The 19,437-nt window shown below is 44.7% G+C and overlaps 1 protein-coding gene across 3 annotated transcripts; it reads right to left on the reverse strand.

Moving 5' to 3' along the window:
* Positions 1 to 7,357: 7,357 nt before the first annotated feature.
* LOC124016038 lies at positions 7,358 to 15,266 on the reverse strand. 3 transcript variants are annotated; one of them, XM_046331557.1, is made up of 7 exons: positions 14,866 to 15,266; positions 14,634 to 14,732; positions 13,936 to 13,995; positions 13,725 to 13,830; positions 13,242 to 13,513; positions 12,037 to 12,223; positions 7,370 to 8,249 (listed from the first exon to the last, which is right to left on the reverse strand). In XM_046331557.1, the coding sequence occupies exons 1-7, from the start codon at positions 14,980 to 14,982 to the stop codon at positions 8,083 to 8,085; spliced, it is 1,008 nt and encodes a 335-aa protein (XP_046187513.1). In that variant the 5' UTR covers positions 14,983 to 15,266; the 3' UTR covers positions 7,370 to 8,082. The 3 variants fall into 3 exon arrangements, with proteins under 3 accessions (XP_046187514.1, XP_046187515.1, XP_046187513.1); XM_046331558.1 differs by lacking the exon at positions 14,634 to 14,732 and having other exon boundaries at positions 7,358 to 8,249; XM_046331559.1 differs by lacking the exons at positions 14,634 to 14,732; positions 14,866 to 15,266 and adding an exon at positions 14,259 to 14,627 and having other exon boundaries at positions 7,366 to 8,249.
* Positions 15,267 to 19,437: the final 4,171 nt, after the last annotated feature.

Below are 19,437 nucleotides of genomic sequence, written 5' to 3' on the forward strand. Positions count from 1 at the left end.
TGGTCTGCTTTCGTCGTAAAACCTTTTTGAAATCTGACACTGTGGCTGGATTAACAAGAAGTTAAGCTTTATTTATTTTGCAATTGTGGCGAGGGCAATAAATTGTAATGTCCGTACTGTGAGACGCCTATGACAGTACTACAGGGAGACAGGATGGACAGCTGATCGTCCTCGCAGTGTCAGACCATGTGTAACAACACCTGCACAGGATCGGTACATCCGAACATCACACCTTCGGGACAGGTACAGAATGGCAACAACAACTGCCCGAGTTACACCAGGAATGCACAATCCCTCCATCAGTGCTCAGACTGTCCACAATAGGCTGAGAGAGGCTGGACTGAGGGCTTGAAGGCCTGTTGTAAAGGCAGGTCCTCACCAGACATCACTGGCAACAACGTTGCCTATGGGCAGAAACCCACCGCCGTTGGACCAGACAGGACTGGCAAAAAGTGCTCTTCACTGACGAGTTGCGGTTTTGTCTCACCGGAGCTGATGGTCGGATTCACGTTTATCGTTGAAGGAATGAGCGTTACACCGAGGCCTGTACTCTGGAGCGGGATCGATTTGGAGGTGGAGGGTCTGTCATGGTCTGGGGCGGTGTGTCACAGCATCATCGGACTGAGCTTGTTGTCATTGCAGGCAATCTCAACGCTGTGTGTTACAGGCAAGACATCCTCCTGCCTCATGTGGTACCCTTCCTGCAGGCTCATCCTGACATGACCCTCCAGCATGACAATGCCACCACCCATACTGCTCGTTCTGTGCGTGATTTCCTGCAAGACAGAAATGTCAGTGTTCTGCCATGGCCAGCGAAGAGCCCGGATCTCAATCCCATTGAGCACGTCTGGGACCTGTTGGATCGGAGGGTGAGGACTAGGGCCAATCCCCCCCATAAATGTCCGGGAACTTGCAGGTACCTTGGTGGAAGAGTGGGGTAACATCTCACAGCAAGAACTGACAAATCTGGTGCGGTCCATGAGGAGGGGATGCACTGCAGAAGTTAATGCAGCTGGTGGCCACACCAGATACTGACTGTTACTTTTGATTTTGACCCCCTCCCCCTCCTCCCCTTTGTTCAGGGACACATTTTTCCATTTATGTTAGTCACATGTCTGTGGAACTTGTTCAGTTTATGTCTCAGTTGTTGAATCTTGTTATGTTCATTCAAATATTTACACATGTTAAGTTTGCTGAGTTTATCTCTAGATTAAAAAACATGAAGCATTTTAAACATGACTGATCATGTCCAATTTAGTAGCGAAATCATGGGAAGTTGTTTATATATTTCCTGAAACACTTCACGTTTTGGTTAGTTCAACCACTACACTTATAGCTTCCAATGTGCTCAGGCTATGAGTTTCTGGTTCACTCAACTGGGGTATCAAATTATACCAGTTCTGAGACCCCACACTCACTTAAAGAGAAATGGAGACAGACATGGGGAAAGAAAAGGTCAAAAAGAGGGGAGAAACGTGTGCTTGGGTGGCAGGGAAACAGGAGGAGTACAAGGGGGTTGAAACACTAAAATCAATTTCCCCAACCTAACCAGATGACCCTAAACACTCTACAGCCCAGTAATGGTGGGGCCCTCCCATGCTAAATCTGATTTTCTAAGCAGAACCAACTCAATTTGTGGATCCATTTGGCCCACGGGGGGAGGACCGGGCTGCGGGACCGAGGCTCCTTTTGCATATGTTCCAGTTCCCAAACCTAATCACAGTGATTCAGAGGGCCCTGGGAGACCCCCCTCCTCTCCCCCCATCTCTCCCCTTTGACAGCTTTGATCAGGGAGGGGGGTCCAATCTAAGTAACGCTCACGGACAAGACAGGACTCTGATCACTCGGAGTCAGTGCAGTAGTGGTTATGTAATCTGAAAGGTGTTGGTTTTCAAGATAGATAACTGAGGAACTTGTGGAAAATACGAGAATGAAGGAGAAAGGGGTTATCTCCCAGTCTCCTTTGCATTGAGTGTTATCCAGAGGGATTCACCTAGCCTTGAAGTCTGTCTTTCATTTCCGTGCTGCTACCGGACTTGTGAGACTAGGGCTCACCAGGAAGTCCTGCCCCGTAATAGCATAGTGACAGGGACACTATGCCTACAGTACAACCACCTGAGACATTTCCGCAGAAATCTACAGTCATAACTAAGGCTCTGGGTATTTCCAGATCATGTGACGTGACCAGAACCATAAAGTCACAGACGTTTTCCTTGTCTGGTCTGGTCATGTGGTCAGGAGAAACTCCTGCCCCTTAGTCATAGCATATGACACTAACACCACACTATGCTGACATAAATAAAGTCACAAGATGACATTCACCGAGTGTACAAAACATTATGAGCAAGAATTGGTTTCGGCGGGAGGCTGATCAAGAGACAAAGCGTGGTTAACGCTGAACAAAACGTTCTCGAAGCATTAGCCTTCAACGTGTCCATCAACGGTAGGCCTGTGGACTTGAAGCACAGCAGGTTAGCCACAAACTCACTCATGCTACACTCAGAGAAGCACAGGCAGCCAGGCACACACACGGATATAGACTATGATCACAGATACATATGCCCAGCAGAATGAAACAATCCAATCTATGTTGGGATTGTGTTATGTCTATAAGCATGACTTCTTTCATTCGTGTGTGTGTGTGTGTGTGTGTGTGTGTGTGTGTGTGTGTGTGTGTGTGTGTGTGTGTGTGTGTGTGTGTGTGTGTGTGTGTGTGTGTGTGTGTGTGTGTGTGTGTGTGTGTGTGTGTGTGTGTGTGTGTGTGTGTGTGTGTGTGTGTGTGTGTGTGTCTAGGCCTCAGCAGTGGTCACTGATCCCATGTGAATGTGTGTTTGTATATGTACTGAGTGTACAAAACCGTAAGAACACTTGTTCTCTCCATGCCATACACTGACCAGATGAATCCAGGTGAAAATTATGATTCCTTATTGATGTCACTTGTTAAACACACGAAAGGGAGGCGACAGGTTAAAGAATAATTTTTAAGCCTTGACACAATTGAGACATGGATTGTGTGTGTGCCATTCAGATGGTGAATGAGCAAGACAAAACATTTTTAAGTGCCTTTTGAAAGTGGTACGGTAGTAGGTGCCAGGTGCAGCGGTTTGTGTCAACTGCGAAACGCTGCTGGGGTTTTCACGCTCAACAGTTTCCTGTGTGCATCAAGAATAGTACACCACCCTAATGGGCCAGCATCCCTGTGGAACGCTTTCAACACCTTGGAGAGTCCATGCCCCGACGAATTGAGGCTGTTCTGAGCGCAGAAAGGGTGGGGAGAGGGGGGGTTGGGGGTGTAAATCAAAATAAAGAAGGTGTTCCTAATATTTTGTATACATTGACAAATCAGGAAATCAGGGCAGATTATGACAGCTGGCATTACTTTTAAGAAAACTATACATATTGAATATTTGAAGCTTGTTGTGTTACAGTGTGTTATGTATGCGATTATAAATATGATACATGAGTTATTCTTTATTTTACTGTCCTCTAGTTGCCTGGTATTTATTTAGTATTGACTTGGTAAATGTAAATTGCCTAAGTAATTGTAATGAGATTTTCTTTTCATTCATCTTAATTGAAACAAGCACATGTACCATCTGGTTTCCAGGGGTGTTTTCATGTTGCATTCTTTAGTTTTAGCTCTACGACAGGACTCCGTTTCAGTGACCCGGTTGTACTCTGTGTAACCCAATGAGGTTGACGTAGGTAAGGGGTTTGAAACAGCAGGAATGGACGCAGGTTGGTAAACAGCAATATTGGTGATGGCAGATGAATACACTAACACCAAATGTGTCAGTGCCCACTGTGTTTGTGCCAAGACAAAGATTTGGACACACTAGTCACGTTTCCTGAACCTCGTATCCAAATATGTAATCTAGAGTAATTGGACAGGCTCAATACAAAACCTCTCACAATCCCTCCCTCCTCTTTCTCTCACTCTCCCTCTCGTCTTCCTTTCTCTCTCCCAGCAATGCAATAGGACAAGCAAATCCCCCTCTCTCCTTTCTCTCTCGCTCGATCTGCTTCTTCCTCGCTTATTGGTGAGTTGTACCTTTTCTTCTCGTACACCATTGGACAAGTAGAAATCTCCTTCTCTCCCTCTCTGTCACGATGCTGCCCGTGATAAGCACTGAGCCGGGGGTCTGTCCAATCATTGTCGGAGCCATCAATCAGGGCTGACAGGCGCAGACGACATGAAAAGGAGCGGCGGCGGCAGCCATTAACCGCCCCCCCCCCCCTGCATCCCCCCGGCCCCCTGCGCTTTGTTTTCCTTTCAGCGGACAAAAACAGACTGACAAGATGGAGGGCTGGACATTAATCAAACCACCCTGTGGAACAACCTCTTCCAAGCAGACAATAAATAAATTCCACTCCTCTCATTGGACAGCTGCTCTCATTTGGGCCCTAACCCTGCCTAGTTGCCTGCCTGCCGACGTACCCAGCCCACCTCCCTTTTTCCCTTTGCCTTCTCTCTCTCTCTCTTCCCTCACTACATTTTAAGGGTCCTCATCTGCTCGCTGCCACAATTCCCCACAGATCATGAGTGGGCAGGTGTTAGTGCTCTGTGAGGCAGACCCGGGCCGGGGCTGAGTCGAGCCCTGTCCCCTGGTTCAGAGTCAGACATCCCCCTCCTCTCCCCACACACACACACACACACGATCTATGATCGGCCATCTCGAGGGGCTGGGGTTGCCTTGGCAACCGGCCATGCTGTGGTGATCGGTGTGTTGTGTGTTTGGCTACTGGGGGCGATGGTAACCTCTTTTACCGCCTGGGCTCCAGACAGACATACAGACTGACGGACAGACAGACAGACAGACACAGAGTCGTCCCCAAGAGGAGCGGCTACCATCAGAAAGAGCACTACCACTGCGCCTTGCGCCACGGCAAAGAGATGACACTCACATGGACATGTGTACATGCTTGAGTACAGACACATTCATTAGTACGTCTCCAAATACTTATGGATCGCAGCGGTTTTGTACGTGAAGACAAAAATGTGCGTCCAGTTTACACACACACACACACACACATAGACACACATACACATACACACACACACACACACATAGACTCAAACGTCTATTCCTTTATTCTACCCTCTCATACCATAGTGTTTGTGAGTGTCCTAACCCTTTTCTTTGTTTCACAGAGAGAGAGAGCGAGGCCATTAAACAGAGCAGAGAAGCGGATCACTAGCCATTCAATCATGCAGACCAGACCCTTGTCCTAGGAGCCTTATCCTGTTCTGTTCCCGACCACTGTCCTATATCCTCATTGGGGACTTGAGGAAAATGACCCCATCTCAACATGTTCCTGCATCGCTGTGATGACTGTACGGCCCCGCGGTTGTTGTGGCATCACAGGACTCTTGTTTGTCTGCTGAGTGTCATGGGAACTGAATAAGGTAGAGGTGCTAGCGCAGATGAGTGGACAGCTACAGTGTTAAGCCACTTGTATCAGTGTTATTGGATTCCATACGGTCCTATTTCTGAGTACTGTAACACCTGTACGCCTCTCTAGGCTCGGTCTATGGGACACATCAGAGTTGAGGGACATTTGGAAAGCACGTGTTCCCTACACAGCCTTGCCAACTGACTGGCCACATACATTCATTGGAATAAAGCTGATTTGAAGAAATATTGCTCATAGCTTATAGCATTCTTGAGCAGAGAACAACTTAAAATCCTAACTGTAACACTTATACATGAACATTACAGACACAAATGAATTTCCAGAGCTACAAATCTAAAAAATACTTGTTTGGAAGACATGTATTGTTGCCAAACTCCTCACAACAAAGACAAATCATTCTTCTGTCAATCTATTTACCCCCAGAATCATTTTTCTACGGGTTGACAGAGATGGGAGATGAATATAAAGTAAACGCGGCGCGTGGGTTGTGCGAGTGTGGCACTGTGGGTACCCTGGCGCCCTGCGTTCCAAGGCATTGTGGGATATGTTTGCTTGCCACCGGAAACGTGTAAATGATATATTGAAAATCACAACAGGGGAAAGACACTCAATTCACTTTTAATACACGTCTAATCTGTGTTTCCCTCCCTGCTGTTTCTGACCCAGTTCAGGGAGAGAGCCATGGTGAGGTTATACATCTATCTATGTCCCCCACGGTTTAGAGAAGAGAGGCCTGAAGGGGCCACAGTTATCTAGGCCCGGTCGTTACACCACACCTTAGGAGAAACCTCTGATTCCTTTAATTGAGAGGTGACTATATCTTGATGTTAGATGGTCTCAAAAATCTCCTGAAAGAGAAGATCTCTGGATCACAAATGAGTAGGTATAGTGTCACAGAGCAATGTATTTGGGTAGAATAATATATCTTTTTCAAGGTGTAAGGCAACATCTTCGATGAGTTGCTGAGAAAATGACATAGGGACACATTTCACTCATGAATATTGCAGGACAGAGACACAGTGGCAAAACAAGGCAGATGCTCATAACACAGGAATTAAATCTACAGAGAGGGGTTCGACACACACACACACACACTTTCATACTCTTCACATACGCTGCTGCTACCCCGTTTATCTACCCTGATTGCCTCGTCACGTTTACCCCTATGTACATATTACCTCAATCACCTCAACTACCTTCTACCCCCTGCACATTGACTCGGTACCATGCTCCTCGTATACAGCACCGTTGTTGTTCATTTATTGTGTTACCAAATCAGATTTCTTTTTTTGGGGGGGGGGCTCGTAAGTAAGCATTTCCCGGTAAAGTCTACGCCTGTTGTATTCGGTGCATGTGACAAATATCCTTCGATGGCTGAGATAACCGATTGTCCAAAAAGAGACACTCCCTTGTCCCATCCAGGTCTAAATCAACCCTGGTCCGACTCAAACCATCGTGGCACATTTACTGTATCTGTGGTGTTATTGACACCCAAAATGATTAGCTTCATGCAGCGCAGATAATGATGGAGCAGATCTGCGGGGTACATACGTCTGTCTGAGTGTGTGTGGGTGTGGGATAAGAGAGATAGGACAGGGTTGTATTGATTACGGAGCATATGTGGTTCCCACGCCATCCTTTGTTCCCGGTGGGAGCCTCTCCGTTGAAGGGTCTTTTGTGAGGAGCACAGCTGGTGAGTGAGGAAGAGGCCGGGTTCCTCTGAGGACCCGGGGGAAACTCCTTTTCATCCTGGGGCTTCAGGAAGAACACAGGTCCTTTAGAAAGACAGCTGAATCTTGTGGCCAATATCTGGTAAAGTTATTGGTCTCCAGTTGCATTGGCGTAATTATTAGGTAATAATTAGAGGTTCATTTTGATGCAGCATGGATCTCTTAATTTTAAAATAATTTAAATGTAATGTTTTACAAGATACCATTTTGAAAATGTCTCGAGGGTATTGCTGCTATGACGTGTAAGTATCAGTTCTAGTTGATTTTTTTTCTTTTAAAAAGGACATTGATGCTTTTGGGGGGAAAAACGTCATTTTTTATTTTTTATAATTAATTCAATACTAAGGCTAGGTTCATTTCACGAGGTCAATGACAATACTGTAAATCAAACTGAAGTGACACAGAGTGCAGCGCAGCTTCGCTGACAGCTATGTTGTTTGGGGCTTCTGTTACGACTTCTCTATGGAGCACCGACTGACTGCTACCTCTTTCACAGAAACAAGAGTACTAAACTTGGTAACAAATCACTTGCCATCTACTAGGCCTACTACTGCTGGCTGGCTAGCTGACTGAGGCTTGCGAACGATGCCAGAGGACAGAGGAAGAATAAGCTACAGTATCATCTTACTTCACCTGAGCAGTAACTAGTCTTGATCAGACTGGAGTCCATAACACTTCCCCTGGAATGATCACGTTGTCAGACAAATAGACTCCTCCCTCACTAGCCTATTTCTCTCCCAGCTCAGAGACGTGGCTGGGAATGGACAGACAAACAGATAGACTAGACTGGTGTTGATAAGGCTGCTCCATTTTGGTTCCCTCTCACAGCAGTTTTTACGTGAGTCTCCCTCCCATAATTGCACTTTAACCTGGACAGAGGCAGGGCACTTCACTCCCTGGGTGGAACAGGGGGTGGGGTTTGGCGTGGCCACACCGCTTAGGTGTAGAAAGTAGTCTCTGCCCCCTCAGCCCCGGCCTCGGGCTCCACCTTCACGGCCAGATGAGGCTTCTTGCGGAGCCGCTTGGCTTCGTTCTGCAGCTTCTGGCGGATGTAGCCCTTGATCTCCGAGTCCGTCTTCCCTGGGAAGTAGTGCTGCACCGCCCCTGTGGGTGAGAGGTCAAAGATCAGAAACCTATAGAGATGTAAAGTTATCATTACTTTGGAAATAGCCCATTTTTGCATGGACATTGCCATTGAGGGGTTCCAGCATTTTAAAGGTGTCAACTGGGTGGGGATTCCTATGAGTTGGGAGCGATCAGCCAATGATCAGAGCATTGTCAAATCAAATCAAATTGCATTTGTCACATGCGCCGAATAAAACAATGAAGAGGGATGCTGACCTTCTAGACAGAGTTGCAAAGAAAAAGCCATATCTCAGACTGGCCAATAAAAATGAAAAATTAAGATGGGCAAAAGAACACAGACACTGGACAGAGAAACTCTGCCTAGAAGGCCAGCATCCCAGAGTCGCCTCTTGACTGTTGACGTTGAGACTGGTGTTTTTCTGGTACTACTTAATGAGGCTGCCATTTCAGGACTTGTGAGGCATATGTTTCTCAAACTAGACACTCTAATGTCCTTGTCCTCTTGCTCAGTTGTGCACCGGGGCCTCCCACTCCTCTTTCTATTCTGGTTAGAGACAGTTTGTGCTGTTCTGTGAAGGGAGTAGTACACAGCGTTGTATGAGATCTTCAGTTTCTTGGCAATTTCTCGCATGAAATAGCCTTCATTTCTCAGAATAGAGTTTCAGACGAAATGCCTTTGTTTCTGGCCATTTTGAGCCTGTAATCGAACCCACAAATGCCGATGCTCCAGATACTCAACTAGTCTAAAGAAGGCCAGTTTATTGCTTCTTTAATCAGACCAACAGTTGTCAGCTGTGCTAACATAATTACAAAAGGGATTTATAATGATCAATCAGCCTTTTAAAATGATCGACTTGGATGAGCTAACACAACGTGCCATTGGAACAGTGATGGTTGCTGATAAATGGGCCTCTGTACGCCTACGTAGATATTCCATTAAGCTACAATAGTCATTTACAACATTAACAATGTCTACACTGTATTTCTGATCAATTTGATGTTATTTTAATGGATATTTTTTTTAATTATCTTTTAAAAACAAGGATACAGGTTAGTCGAGGTAATTTGTAAAGTGACTATGCATAGATAATAAACAGCAAGTAGCAGCAGTGTAAAAACAGAGGGGAAGGGGGGGTCAATGTAAATAGTCCGGGAGGCCATTTGATTAACTGTTCAGTTGTCTTATGGCTTGGGGGTAGAAGCTGTTAAGGAGCCTTTTGGTCCTAGACTTGGTGCTCTGGTACCGCTTTCCGTGCGGTAGTAGAGAGAACAGTCTATAACTTGGGTGACTGGAGTCTTTGACAGTTTTATGGGCCTTCCTCAGACACCATCTAGTATATAGGTCCTGGATGTCAGGAAGCTTGGCCCCAGTGAAGTACTGGGCCATACGCACTACCCTCTGTAGCGCCTTACGGTCGGATGCCGAGCAGTTGCCATGCCAGGCGGTGATGCAACCGGTCAGGATACTCTCGATGGTGCAGATGTAGAACTTTTTGAGGATCTGGGGACTGATGCCAAATCTTTTCTTTCTCCCGAGGGGGAAAAGGTGTTCCGTACCCTCTTCACAGCTGTCTTGGTGTGTTTGGACCATGATAGTTAGGTTCGTTGGTGATGTGGGCACCAAGGAACTTGAAACTCTCGACCCGCTCCACTTCAGCCTCATCGATTTTAATGGGGGCCTGTTTGGCCCGCCTTTACCTACAGTCCACAATCAGCTCCTTTGTCTTGCTCACATTGAGGGAGAGGTTGTTGTCCTGGCACCACACTGCCAGTTCTCTGACCTCCTCCCTATCGTTGTCGGTGATCACTGTTGTGTCGTCAGCTAACTTAGTGACGTTGTTGGAGTCCTGCTTGGCCACGCAGTCGTGGGTGAACAGGGAAAACAGGAGGGGACTCAGCATGCACCTCTGAGGGGCCCAGTGTTGAGGATCAGCGTGGCAGATGTGTTGTTGCCTACCCTCACCACCTGGGGGCAGCCTGTAAGGAAGTCCAGGATCCAGTTGCAGAGAGAGGTGTTGAGTCACAGGATCCCTAGCTTAGTGATGAGCTTTGAGGGCACTATGGTGTCTTCTTCAGCTAATTGTTTAGCCTAGTTTGTAAATGGATTTAAGCTGTATCACTGCCATCTATCTAATGGGCACAATAAATGAATGATAAGATTTGGTTAAGAGACTCCAGCACTGCAGGTGGCGGTAAATCACCGATATTAGCTTTACACTTTTTTTCAAGCATCAAACTCTGTAAAATGGAGAGAGCCTCAATGGCGTTGCCCATGTTGTCAGATGCCATAATGGCACAGATACAAAGCTGAGATCTCTATACATCTCTATTCCTGTACCAAGATTACTGCGGTCTATAAATGACAGTTCGAGTCTCAGGCAATGCCCAGAAGTCAAACGGAAATAACAGCACTGTTACAGCAGTCATTTAGCAGACACTCTTATCCAGATCGACTTACAGTCACCGCTTTAATAGGAAAGTATGAAGTTGACGTGAAAAGTATTTACATTGTAGCATGAGGTTAGGGCGGGAAGTGTGACATGTTCAACTGCGGTACGGGGGTGTGCCTAACTGTTATGAGGGGGTGTGCCTAGCTGTTATGAGGGGGTGTGCCTAACTGTTATGAGGGGGTGTGCCTAGCTGTTATGAGGGGGTGTGCCTAGCTGTTATGAGGGGGTGTGCCTAACTGTTATGAGGGGGTGTGCCTAACTGTTATGAGGGGGTGTGCCTAGCTGTTATGAGGGGGTGTGCCTAACTGTTATGAGGGGGTGTGCCTAACTGTTATGAGGGGGTGTGCCTAGCTGTTATGAGGGGGTGTGCCTAACTGTTATGAGGGGGTGTGCCTAGCTGTTATGAGGGGGTGTGCCTAACTGTTATGAGGGGGTGTGCCTAACTGTTATGAGGGGTGTGCCTAACTGTTATGAGGGGTGTGCCTAACTGTTATGAGGGGGTGTGCCTAACTGTTATGAGGGGGTGTGCCTAACTGTTATGAGGGGGTGTGCCTAACTGTTATGAGGGGGTGTGCCTAGCTGTTATGAGGGGGTGTGCCTAGCTGTTATGAGGGGTGTGCCTAACTTATGAGGGGGTGTGCCTAGCTGTTATGAGGGGGTGTGCCTAACTGTTATGAGGGGGTGTGCCTAACTGTTATGAGGGGTGTGCCTAACTGTTATGAGGGGGTGTGCCTAGCTGTTATGAGGGGGTGTGCCTAACTGTTATTACATTTACATTTAAGTCATTTAGCAGACACTCTTATCCAGAGCGACTTACAAATTGGTGCATTCACCTTATGACATCCAGTGGAACAGTTAACAGTTATGAGGGGGTGTGCCTAACTGTTATGGGGGTGTGCTAGCTGTTATAACTGTTATGATGGGGTGTGCCTAACTGTTATGAGGGGGTGTGCCTAGCTGTTATGAGGGGGTGTGCCTAGCTGTTATGAGGGGGTGTGCCTAGCTGTTATGAGGGGGTGTGCCTAACTGTTATGAGGGGGTGTGCCTAAGCTGTTATGAGGGGGTGTGCCTAACTGTTATGAGGGGTGTGCCTAACTGTTATGAGGGGGTGTGCCTAGCTGTTATAACTGTTATGAGGGGTGTGCCTGCTGTTATGAACTGTTAGCTGAGGGGTGTGCCTAGCTGTTATGAGGGGGTGTGCCTAGCTGTTATGAGGGGTGTGCCTAGCTAGCTGTTATGAGGGGGTGTGTCTAGCTGTTATGAGGGGTGTGTCTAGCTGTTATGAGGGGGTGTGTCTAGCTGTTATGAGGGGGTGTGTCTAGCTGTCTCAGGCTGCAGTACAGACAAGACCTTACTCAGTATTGCCTGGATCTCGTCTGCAGGCAGGGCAGGCTTGGGTTGGCCCCTCTTGTTGTTGACGATGCCGGAGATGGAGTGAGAGGCCAGGCAGTCCCTCTCATAGAGGCCCCGGAGCAGGTCGTTGGTCAGCTTCTGGGCAGTGGTCCCCGTGTTACAGCGGTCAAGCAGCTCTGCAGTGATGAACTGGAGGGCATAAACCATTAGTTTGCGTCTTTAACATTGTCGTGGCCCATCCCATTTTAGAGATACAGTGGTGTCGGCAATCATTGCACCCTTGATGAGCATAAAAGACAGTATAAATAATACAGATACTGAGCTGTACTGTATGCAAATTTTCTTTGTGAAAATGATATTATTTTATACTAATACAACTGCTCAGAGAAAGAGATAAGGGTCAAAATGATTTTGCTTCCACTGTTCCCGGGGCCCTTGTTATGGTCAACGGCATCGTGAGCTTTACCCGATACCATGACATTTTAGCCCAAAACCTGGTTGCCTCTGCCAGGAGGCTGACACTTGGCCGCAAGTGGATCTTCCAGCAAGACAATAACCCCAAGCACTAATCAAAAATCCACAAATAAAAGGTTAATTGATCACAAAATCCACATTTTGCAATGGCCATCTCAGTCTCCAGACTTGAACCTCGTTTGAAAACCTGTGGTTTGAAGGATATTAAGAATCTGGAAAGATTCTGTATGGGGGAATGGTCTAAGATCCCTCCCAACGTGTTCTCCAATCTCATAACACATTTTAGAAAAAGGCTCAGTGTCATTATCCTCACAAGGGGGGGATATGCAATAGCAAGAGCATTGAAAACAGGGGTGCCAATCATTTTGACACCTATATTTTATTTTATTACTTGTTAAACAAAATCTCTTTCTCTGAGCAATTGTATTAGTATAAAATAATGACCTTTCCCAATTTTTTTTGCATACAACACAGCTCAGTGTTTGTATAATTTATTTTATACAGTCTTTTTTGCTCATCTTTATCAAGGGTGCCGATCATTATGGACCCCACTGTATACTGACATTCTGCTATAAGACCAAGACCAAAGCCCTATTCAGTTAACTTCAAAGAAAACATATCATTTTGCATATTGCATGACATCAAAAGTGACTACGAGTACAGCTTTGAACCTCTCCCGAAAACCTTTGCCATATATTTTTGATGTCAAAGACACTTAAAAGTGGTTCATCACCTCCTGATAGAGAGGTGGTCCGTTGATCTGGGAACCCCCCTCATGAGACCCCGGAGGTTGTCCATTATGGTGGGTGTGGAGGGGCTCAAGTTTGGCCGCCCAGCACCCGTTCAGCACCCCTGGAGAGGCCAGCAGGGCCGACGTTGTCATGGCACCGCTCCTCACCAGGATCTCGGGCATGCTGGGAGATGTAGTTCTCCGGTCCGTGCTGCTCGACCACACCTCCGTCCTCTCGATCAGGGCCTCCAGGTTACGTGCCAACTTTCCACACGCTAGCATACGATAGATTGTATGGCAGTCAATAGCATGAATTCCACAAAAATTCAAGAGATTAAAGCATCCTGGGTTGCTCTTAGGCACAGATGTAGGAACAGCATACCCTCCCTGACTCCTGACCTTAATCATTAGCAGGGGAAATTAAAAACTGAACTTAGATCAGTGTCTAGGTTCAACTTCCTCCTTATTCTCCTGCCTGGCCCTCACCTGTGAGGCATCTGATTTGCTCCCTCAGGTTGTCCATCTCTCGCTGCATGCTCAGCACCATGGCAACCAGGTCAGCCTTTGAACGTGACTGTAGGCCTCCAAGACCCTTTGGAGACATTAAGAAGTCAAAAAGTCATACATAGAAAGTCTAAACCACATGCATGCACTCAGACACACCCACCCACACACACACAGCCATCAGCCAGTGTACCTCTGCCATGAAGTCACCCTCCTCGATGCGTTCCACACTGGGGTTGTCTGACACTGGTATCTGTTTTGAGATAAGAAATCAGTCATATACGTTGTCTCACTTGTGTGTAATTGTCACAGTTTAAAAAATATATATATTATGTAGCTATGGTCGTCTATGGTGAAAAATCATAGCCAGGTTGAAACAACAGAACATCCCTGTGATGATGATACCATATTCTTCTTCATAAATGATTTTGTCTTGACAAAAAAGTAAATAAAGTTTCATTGTCAAGCTATGATTCAGCATCCTTCCTTTATTTAGGAGTAGCAACAACATGTTACTTGTTGCTGTCTTGGCTTGTCGTTCTTTTCACCACTTCCCCTTGCCAAAGGTTTGTGCTCTCCTCCTCCTCTCCGTCATTGAGATCAATGGCTGCCCTCACCGTGCCCCTCTCACAATAAGCGCCATTGGAACAAAACACAGCTGAGAGGTGAATGCTCTCTGTGTCACTACTACTTCAGCCTTGTGGTTCCAAGTTGTAACCCTTAAGTGAGGAGGTGGGGTGCTATATTACTAACGTACAAATAGGATTTATGTCGGTCGGTCAACATGCTCTTATGATGCCACCACAATGAGCAGACGCGTGCCAACCCCGAAAGATAATAGAGAAAACTTTGTCGCAAAAAAAATATGATATGATAATTGTCGACCCAAACCCTCGTTTTCAACTTCTGGAGAGCGATGTTGCATGGTGGATTCTCTTCTACGTTCTCATTCACCGGGTGTGTGTGCTTTCTTCTCTTCTGCAGTCTGTGCTGTAATAGACAGTCCGGGTAGGGTAATTAGCGACATAAATCGTGAGCGACAAATACTCGCCCTTCACGGAATGGGCAGTTATCGTTACTGTATGAAGACCAGACTACAAATAACCGTTAAACGTTTACGTACACATAGAGGCTGGCTGTGCGATGTCGTGTTGCCAAAGTCTTCGTATTTGGGGTCTTCCTCCTCCTCTTCTTCATATTCGAGGTCGAAAATGCGCTTTGCTATTGTTTTCCTTCTCATCTTTCTCCCATTATCCTTTCCCCCCACTGAAACACTGGCTGCTTCTTGAACATGCTGGTCAATACACTGTGTTCGGCTCCCCGACTTTCGCGTCAATGCTGGGTAGGCACCCGCATCAGACGTGGTGCGGGGAACAATATTTGTTACGGTTGTCCTACTTTGTGTACTTATTGCATCTCAGTTAGTAGAACTGTGTTCAACACACTTGATTTAAAGCTGTTTTTCGGTGAAATGTACCGTGGCATGACATGGCAAGATTGGACAGAGCCTGCTCAAGATGAAAGCAGCAGTTATAGCTTTGGGCATGATCATGACTTTCAAGTACATTTATTGTTTAATTATTTCACAATTATTTGAATGGGAGGGTTTATTCGAAGGGATAAAGTACACTATGTACACCCCCCCCCCTCCGGGGTCTTTTCTGAAAGGGGTCTTTTCGAAAAAAAATAATAATAATTACCCCAGTAGAATATTATGGGATAGGGTTTCACGCAAGTGTGTTAAAATCCATTTAATCCATTTTATTAAGAAATTATTTAGTAAGTAATACTTAAAAGCTAAGTCTAGTTGTCTTATTTTAATTATTTAAATCAAATATGGGGGGAAATATTGTTGCACATGTCCCAATTAATATACGCACTATGAGCAGATATGATGTAAAGTCCCTCTTTTTAACTCACCTGCACATTAATTTCCTTTGTTATTTCTTAGTTGTTCCTTTTCAATACAATCCATTATGTACAATTGCACAAAATATGATTTGAATATTGCAATATGTTTTATCGCAGCTGCCTTAAAATGACATTCAGGAGCAAAAGGTTTTCAATAGTTGTTTTTAATTTATAAACAAAAATTAATTGGAATATTGGAATGGAACATATCTAATAACATTAAATAACATTAGAATATAAGCATTAATAAGAATAACTCATAACTTAACTGATTAATTCAGTCTAATATTGATGTGGCAACTCTCTTATGCTCTGCTATTGCTCAATTCTAATTTGTACATAGGTCACAAATAAAGCTTTCCCCAGTCAAATCTGAGCACAACTCATGAGCCTACCTCCTACACTGCTCACATCTAATTCAGTCCCCACCTGTGACTGAAAACAGGGGGTGAGATGCCAATTGAAAGCTCTCTCTTAAAAATGTAGCTAGCTATTTAGCTATATGACATAAAATGCTGTGTAAAATAGCTAAAAGGCTATAAAGTAACATCAACTGTAAAGCTATCAGTCACTAGTGGAAATGCTTACAACTGCAATTAAGTCACGTTATCTTTTTTAATGTATTTTACCTCAGATGATCTAGTAGTAAGGTAGCTAGTTAGCACTAGCTAGCAGCTCATGCTAACTAACTATTTACTGCTTGTGAAGTTGCCAGCTAGCAAGTTAGCATAAACTAATACTAACCAGGGGGGCAATACACTCATCCAACATATTACTTCTTTACTCAAGTACCAGTCAAAATTTGGACCTACTCATTCAAGGGTTTTTCTTTATCTTTACTATTTTCTATATTGTAGAATAATAGTGAAGACATCAAAAACTATGAAATAATTAATGGAATCATATAGTAAACAAAGAAGTGTTAAACAAATCAAAATATATTTTATATCTGAGATTCTTCAAAATAGCCTTTGCAAACATTTGGCATTCTCTCAACCAGCTTCATGAGGTAGTCACTTGGATTGCACATCTTAACAGGTGTGCCTTGTTAAAAGTTAATTTGTGGAATCTTTTTCCTTCTTAATACATTTGAGCCAATCAGTTCTGTTGTGACAAGGTAGGGTTGGTATACAGAAGATAGCCCTATTTGGTCAAATACCAAGTCCATGTTATGGCAAGAACAGCTCAAATAACCAAAGAGAAACGACAGTCCATCATTACTTTAAGTCAAACTGGAAAATCTCATGAAATTTGGGTCTTCAGTTCCTGTGGCGGTCCTCATGAGAGCCAGTTTCATCATAGCGCTTGATGGTTTTTGTAACTGCACTTGAAGAAACCTTCAGAGTTACCTCTGCTGCAGAGGATAAGTTCATTAGTTACCAGCCTCAGACATTTAAGCACAAATAAATGCTTCACAGAGTTCAAGTCACAGACACACCCCTCACACAGAGGAGACAGTGTCAATCAGGCCTTCATGGTCGAATTGCTGCAAAGAATCCACTACCAAAGGACACCAATAAGAAGAAGAGACTTGTTTGGGCCAAAGAAACATGAGCAATGGATATTAGACTGGTGGAAATCTGTCCTGTGAAATTTGTGGATCCAACCGCGTTGTCTTTGTGAGATGCAGAGTAGGTGACCAGATGATCTCTGCATGTGTAGTTCGCACCATGAAGCATGGAGGAGGAGGTGTGGTGGTGCTTTGCTGATGACACTGTCATTGATTTATTTAGAATTCAAGGCACACTTAACCAGCATGGCTACCACAGCATTCTGCAGTGATACACCATCCCATTTGGTTTGCGCTTAGTGGGACAATCATTTGTTTTTCAACAGAACAATGACCCAAAACACACATCCAGGCTGTATGTTGGCTATTTGACCAAGAAGGAGAGTGATGGGGTGCTGCCTCAGATTACCTGGCCTCCACAATCACCCAACCTCAACCCAATTGAGATGGTTTGGGATGAATTGGACCACAGAGTGAAGGAAAAGCAGCCAACAAATGCTCAGCATATGTGGAAACTCCTTCAAGACTGTTGGAAAAGCATTCCTCATGAAGCTGTTTGAGAGAATGCCAAGAGTGTGCAAAGCTGTCATCAAGGCAAAAGGTGGCTTCCTTGAAGAATCTAAAATATAAACTATATTTGGATTTGTTTAAGACTTTTTTGGTTACTACAGTTGAAGTCAGAAGCTTACATACACTTAGGTTGGAGTCATTAAAACTCGTTTTCAACCACTCAACAAATTTCTTGTTAACAAACTATAGTTTTGGCAAGTTGGTTAGGACATCTACTTTGTGCATGACACAAGTAATTTTTCCAACAATTGTTTACAGACATATTATTTCACTTATAATTCACTGTGTCACAATTCCAGTGGGTCAGAAGTTTAAACACACTACGTTGACTGTGCCTTTAAACAGCTTGGAAAATTCCAGAAAATTATGTCATGGCTTTAGAAGCTTCTGATATGCTAATTTACATAATTTTAGGCAATTGGAGGTGTACCTGTGGATGTATTTCAAGGCCTACCTTCAAACTCAGTGCCTCTTTGTTTGACATGGGAAAATTAAAAGAAATCAGGCAAGACCTCAGAAATAAAATCATAGACCTCCACATGTCTGGTTCATCATTGGGAGCAATTTCCAAACACCTGAAGGTAGCACGTTCATCTGTACAAACAGTAGTACGGAGGTATAAACACCATGGGATCTCGCAGTTGTCATACCACTCAGGAAGGAGACGCGTTCTGTCTCCTAGAGATTAACATACTTTGGTGCGAAAAGTGCAAATCAATACCAGAACAACAGCAAAGGACCTTGTGAAGATGCTGGAGGAAACAGGTACAAAAGTACCTATATCCACAGTAAAACGAGTCCTATATCGACATAACCTGAAAAGCCACTCAGCAAGGAAGAAGCTACGGCTCCAAAACCACCATAAAAAAACAGACTATGGTTTGCAACTGCACATAGGGACAAAGATCATACTTTTTGGAGAAATGTCCTCTGGTCTGATGAAACAAAAATATAACTGTTTGGCCATAATGACCATCACTATGTTTGGAGGAAAAAGGGGGAGGCTTGCAAGCCAAAGAACACCATCCCAACTGTGAAGCACAGGGGTGGCAACATCATGTTGTGGGGGTGCTTTGCTGCAGGAGGGACTGGTGAACTTCACAAACTAGCTGGCATCATGAGGCAGGAAAATTACGTGGATATATTGAAGCAACATCTCAAGACATCAGACAGGAAGTTAAAGCTTGGTCGCAAATGGGTCTTCCAAATGTCTTAAGGACAACAAAGTCAAGGTATTGGAATGGCCATCACAAAGCCCTGACCTCAATCCTGTAGAAAATTTGTGGGCAGAACTGAAAACGTGTGTGCGAGCAAAGAGGCCTACAAACCTGACTCATTTACACCAGTTCTGTCAGGAGGAATGGGACATAATTCACCCAACTTATTGTGGGAAGCTTGTGGAAGGCTACCCGAAATGTTTGACCCAAGTTAAACAATTTAAAGGCAGTGCTACCAAATCCTAATTGGGTGTATGTACATTTCTGACCCACTGGGAATGTGATGAAATAAATAAAAGCACAAATAAATAGTTCTCTCTACTGTTATTCTAACATTTCACATTCTTAAAATAAAGTGGTGATCCTAACTGGTCTATAACAGGGAATTTATACTAGGATTAAATGTCAGGAATTGAGTTTAAATGTATTTGGCTAAGGTGTATGTAAACTTCCGACTTCAACTGTACATGATTCCATGTGTTGTTTC

Source organism: Oncorhynchus gorbuscha, linkage group LG26, assembly GCF_021184085.1.
Source record: "Oncorhynchus gorbuscha isolate QuinsamMale2020 ecotype Even-year linkage group LG26, OgorEven_v1.0, whole genome shotgun sequence".
NCBI classification, from domain to species: domain Eukaryota; kingdom Metazoa; phylum Chordata; class Actinopteri; order Salmoniformes; family Salmonidae; genus Oncorhynchus; species Oncorhynchus gorbuscha.

Bases quoted from the DNA above. Each gene is read 5' to 3' on its own strand.
- LOC124016038 (XM_046331557.1), bottom strand. From the start codon at position 14,982: ATGAGAAGGAAAACAATAGCAAAGCGCATTTTCGACCTCGAATATGAA. The intron at 13,996-14,633 runs GTTTGGGTCGAC...ATCTCAAAACAG, and splicing joins TCCAGAAGTTGAAAACGAGG to ATACCAGTGTCAGACAACCC. The intron at 13,831-13,935 runs GTACACTGGCTG...ATGTCTCCAAAG, and splicing joins AGGGTGACTTCATGGCAGAG to GGTCTTGGAGGCCTACAGTC.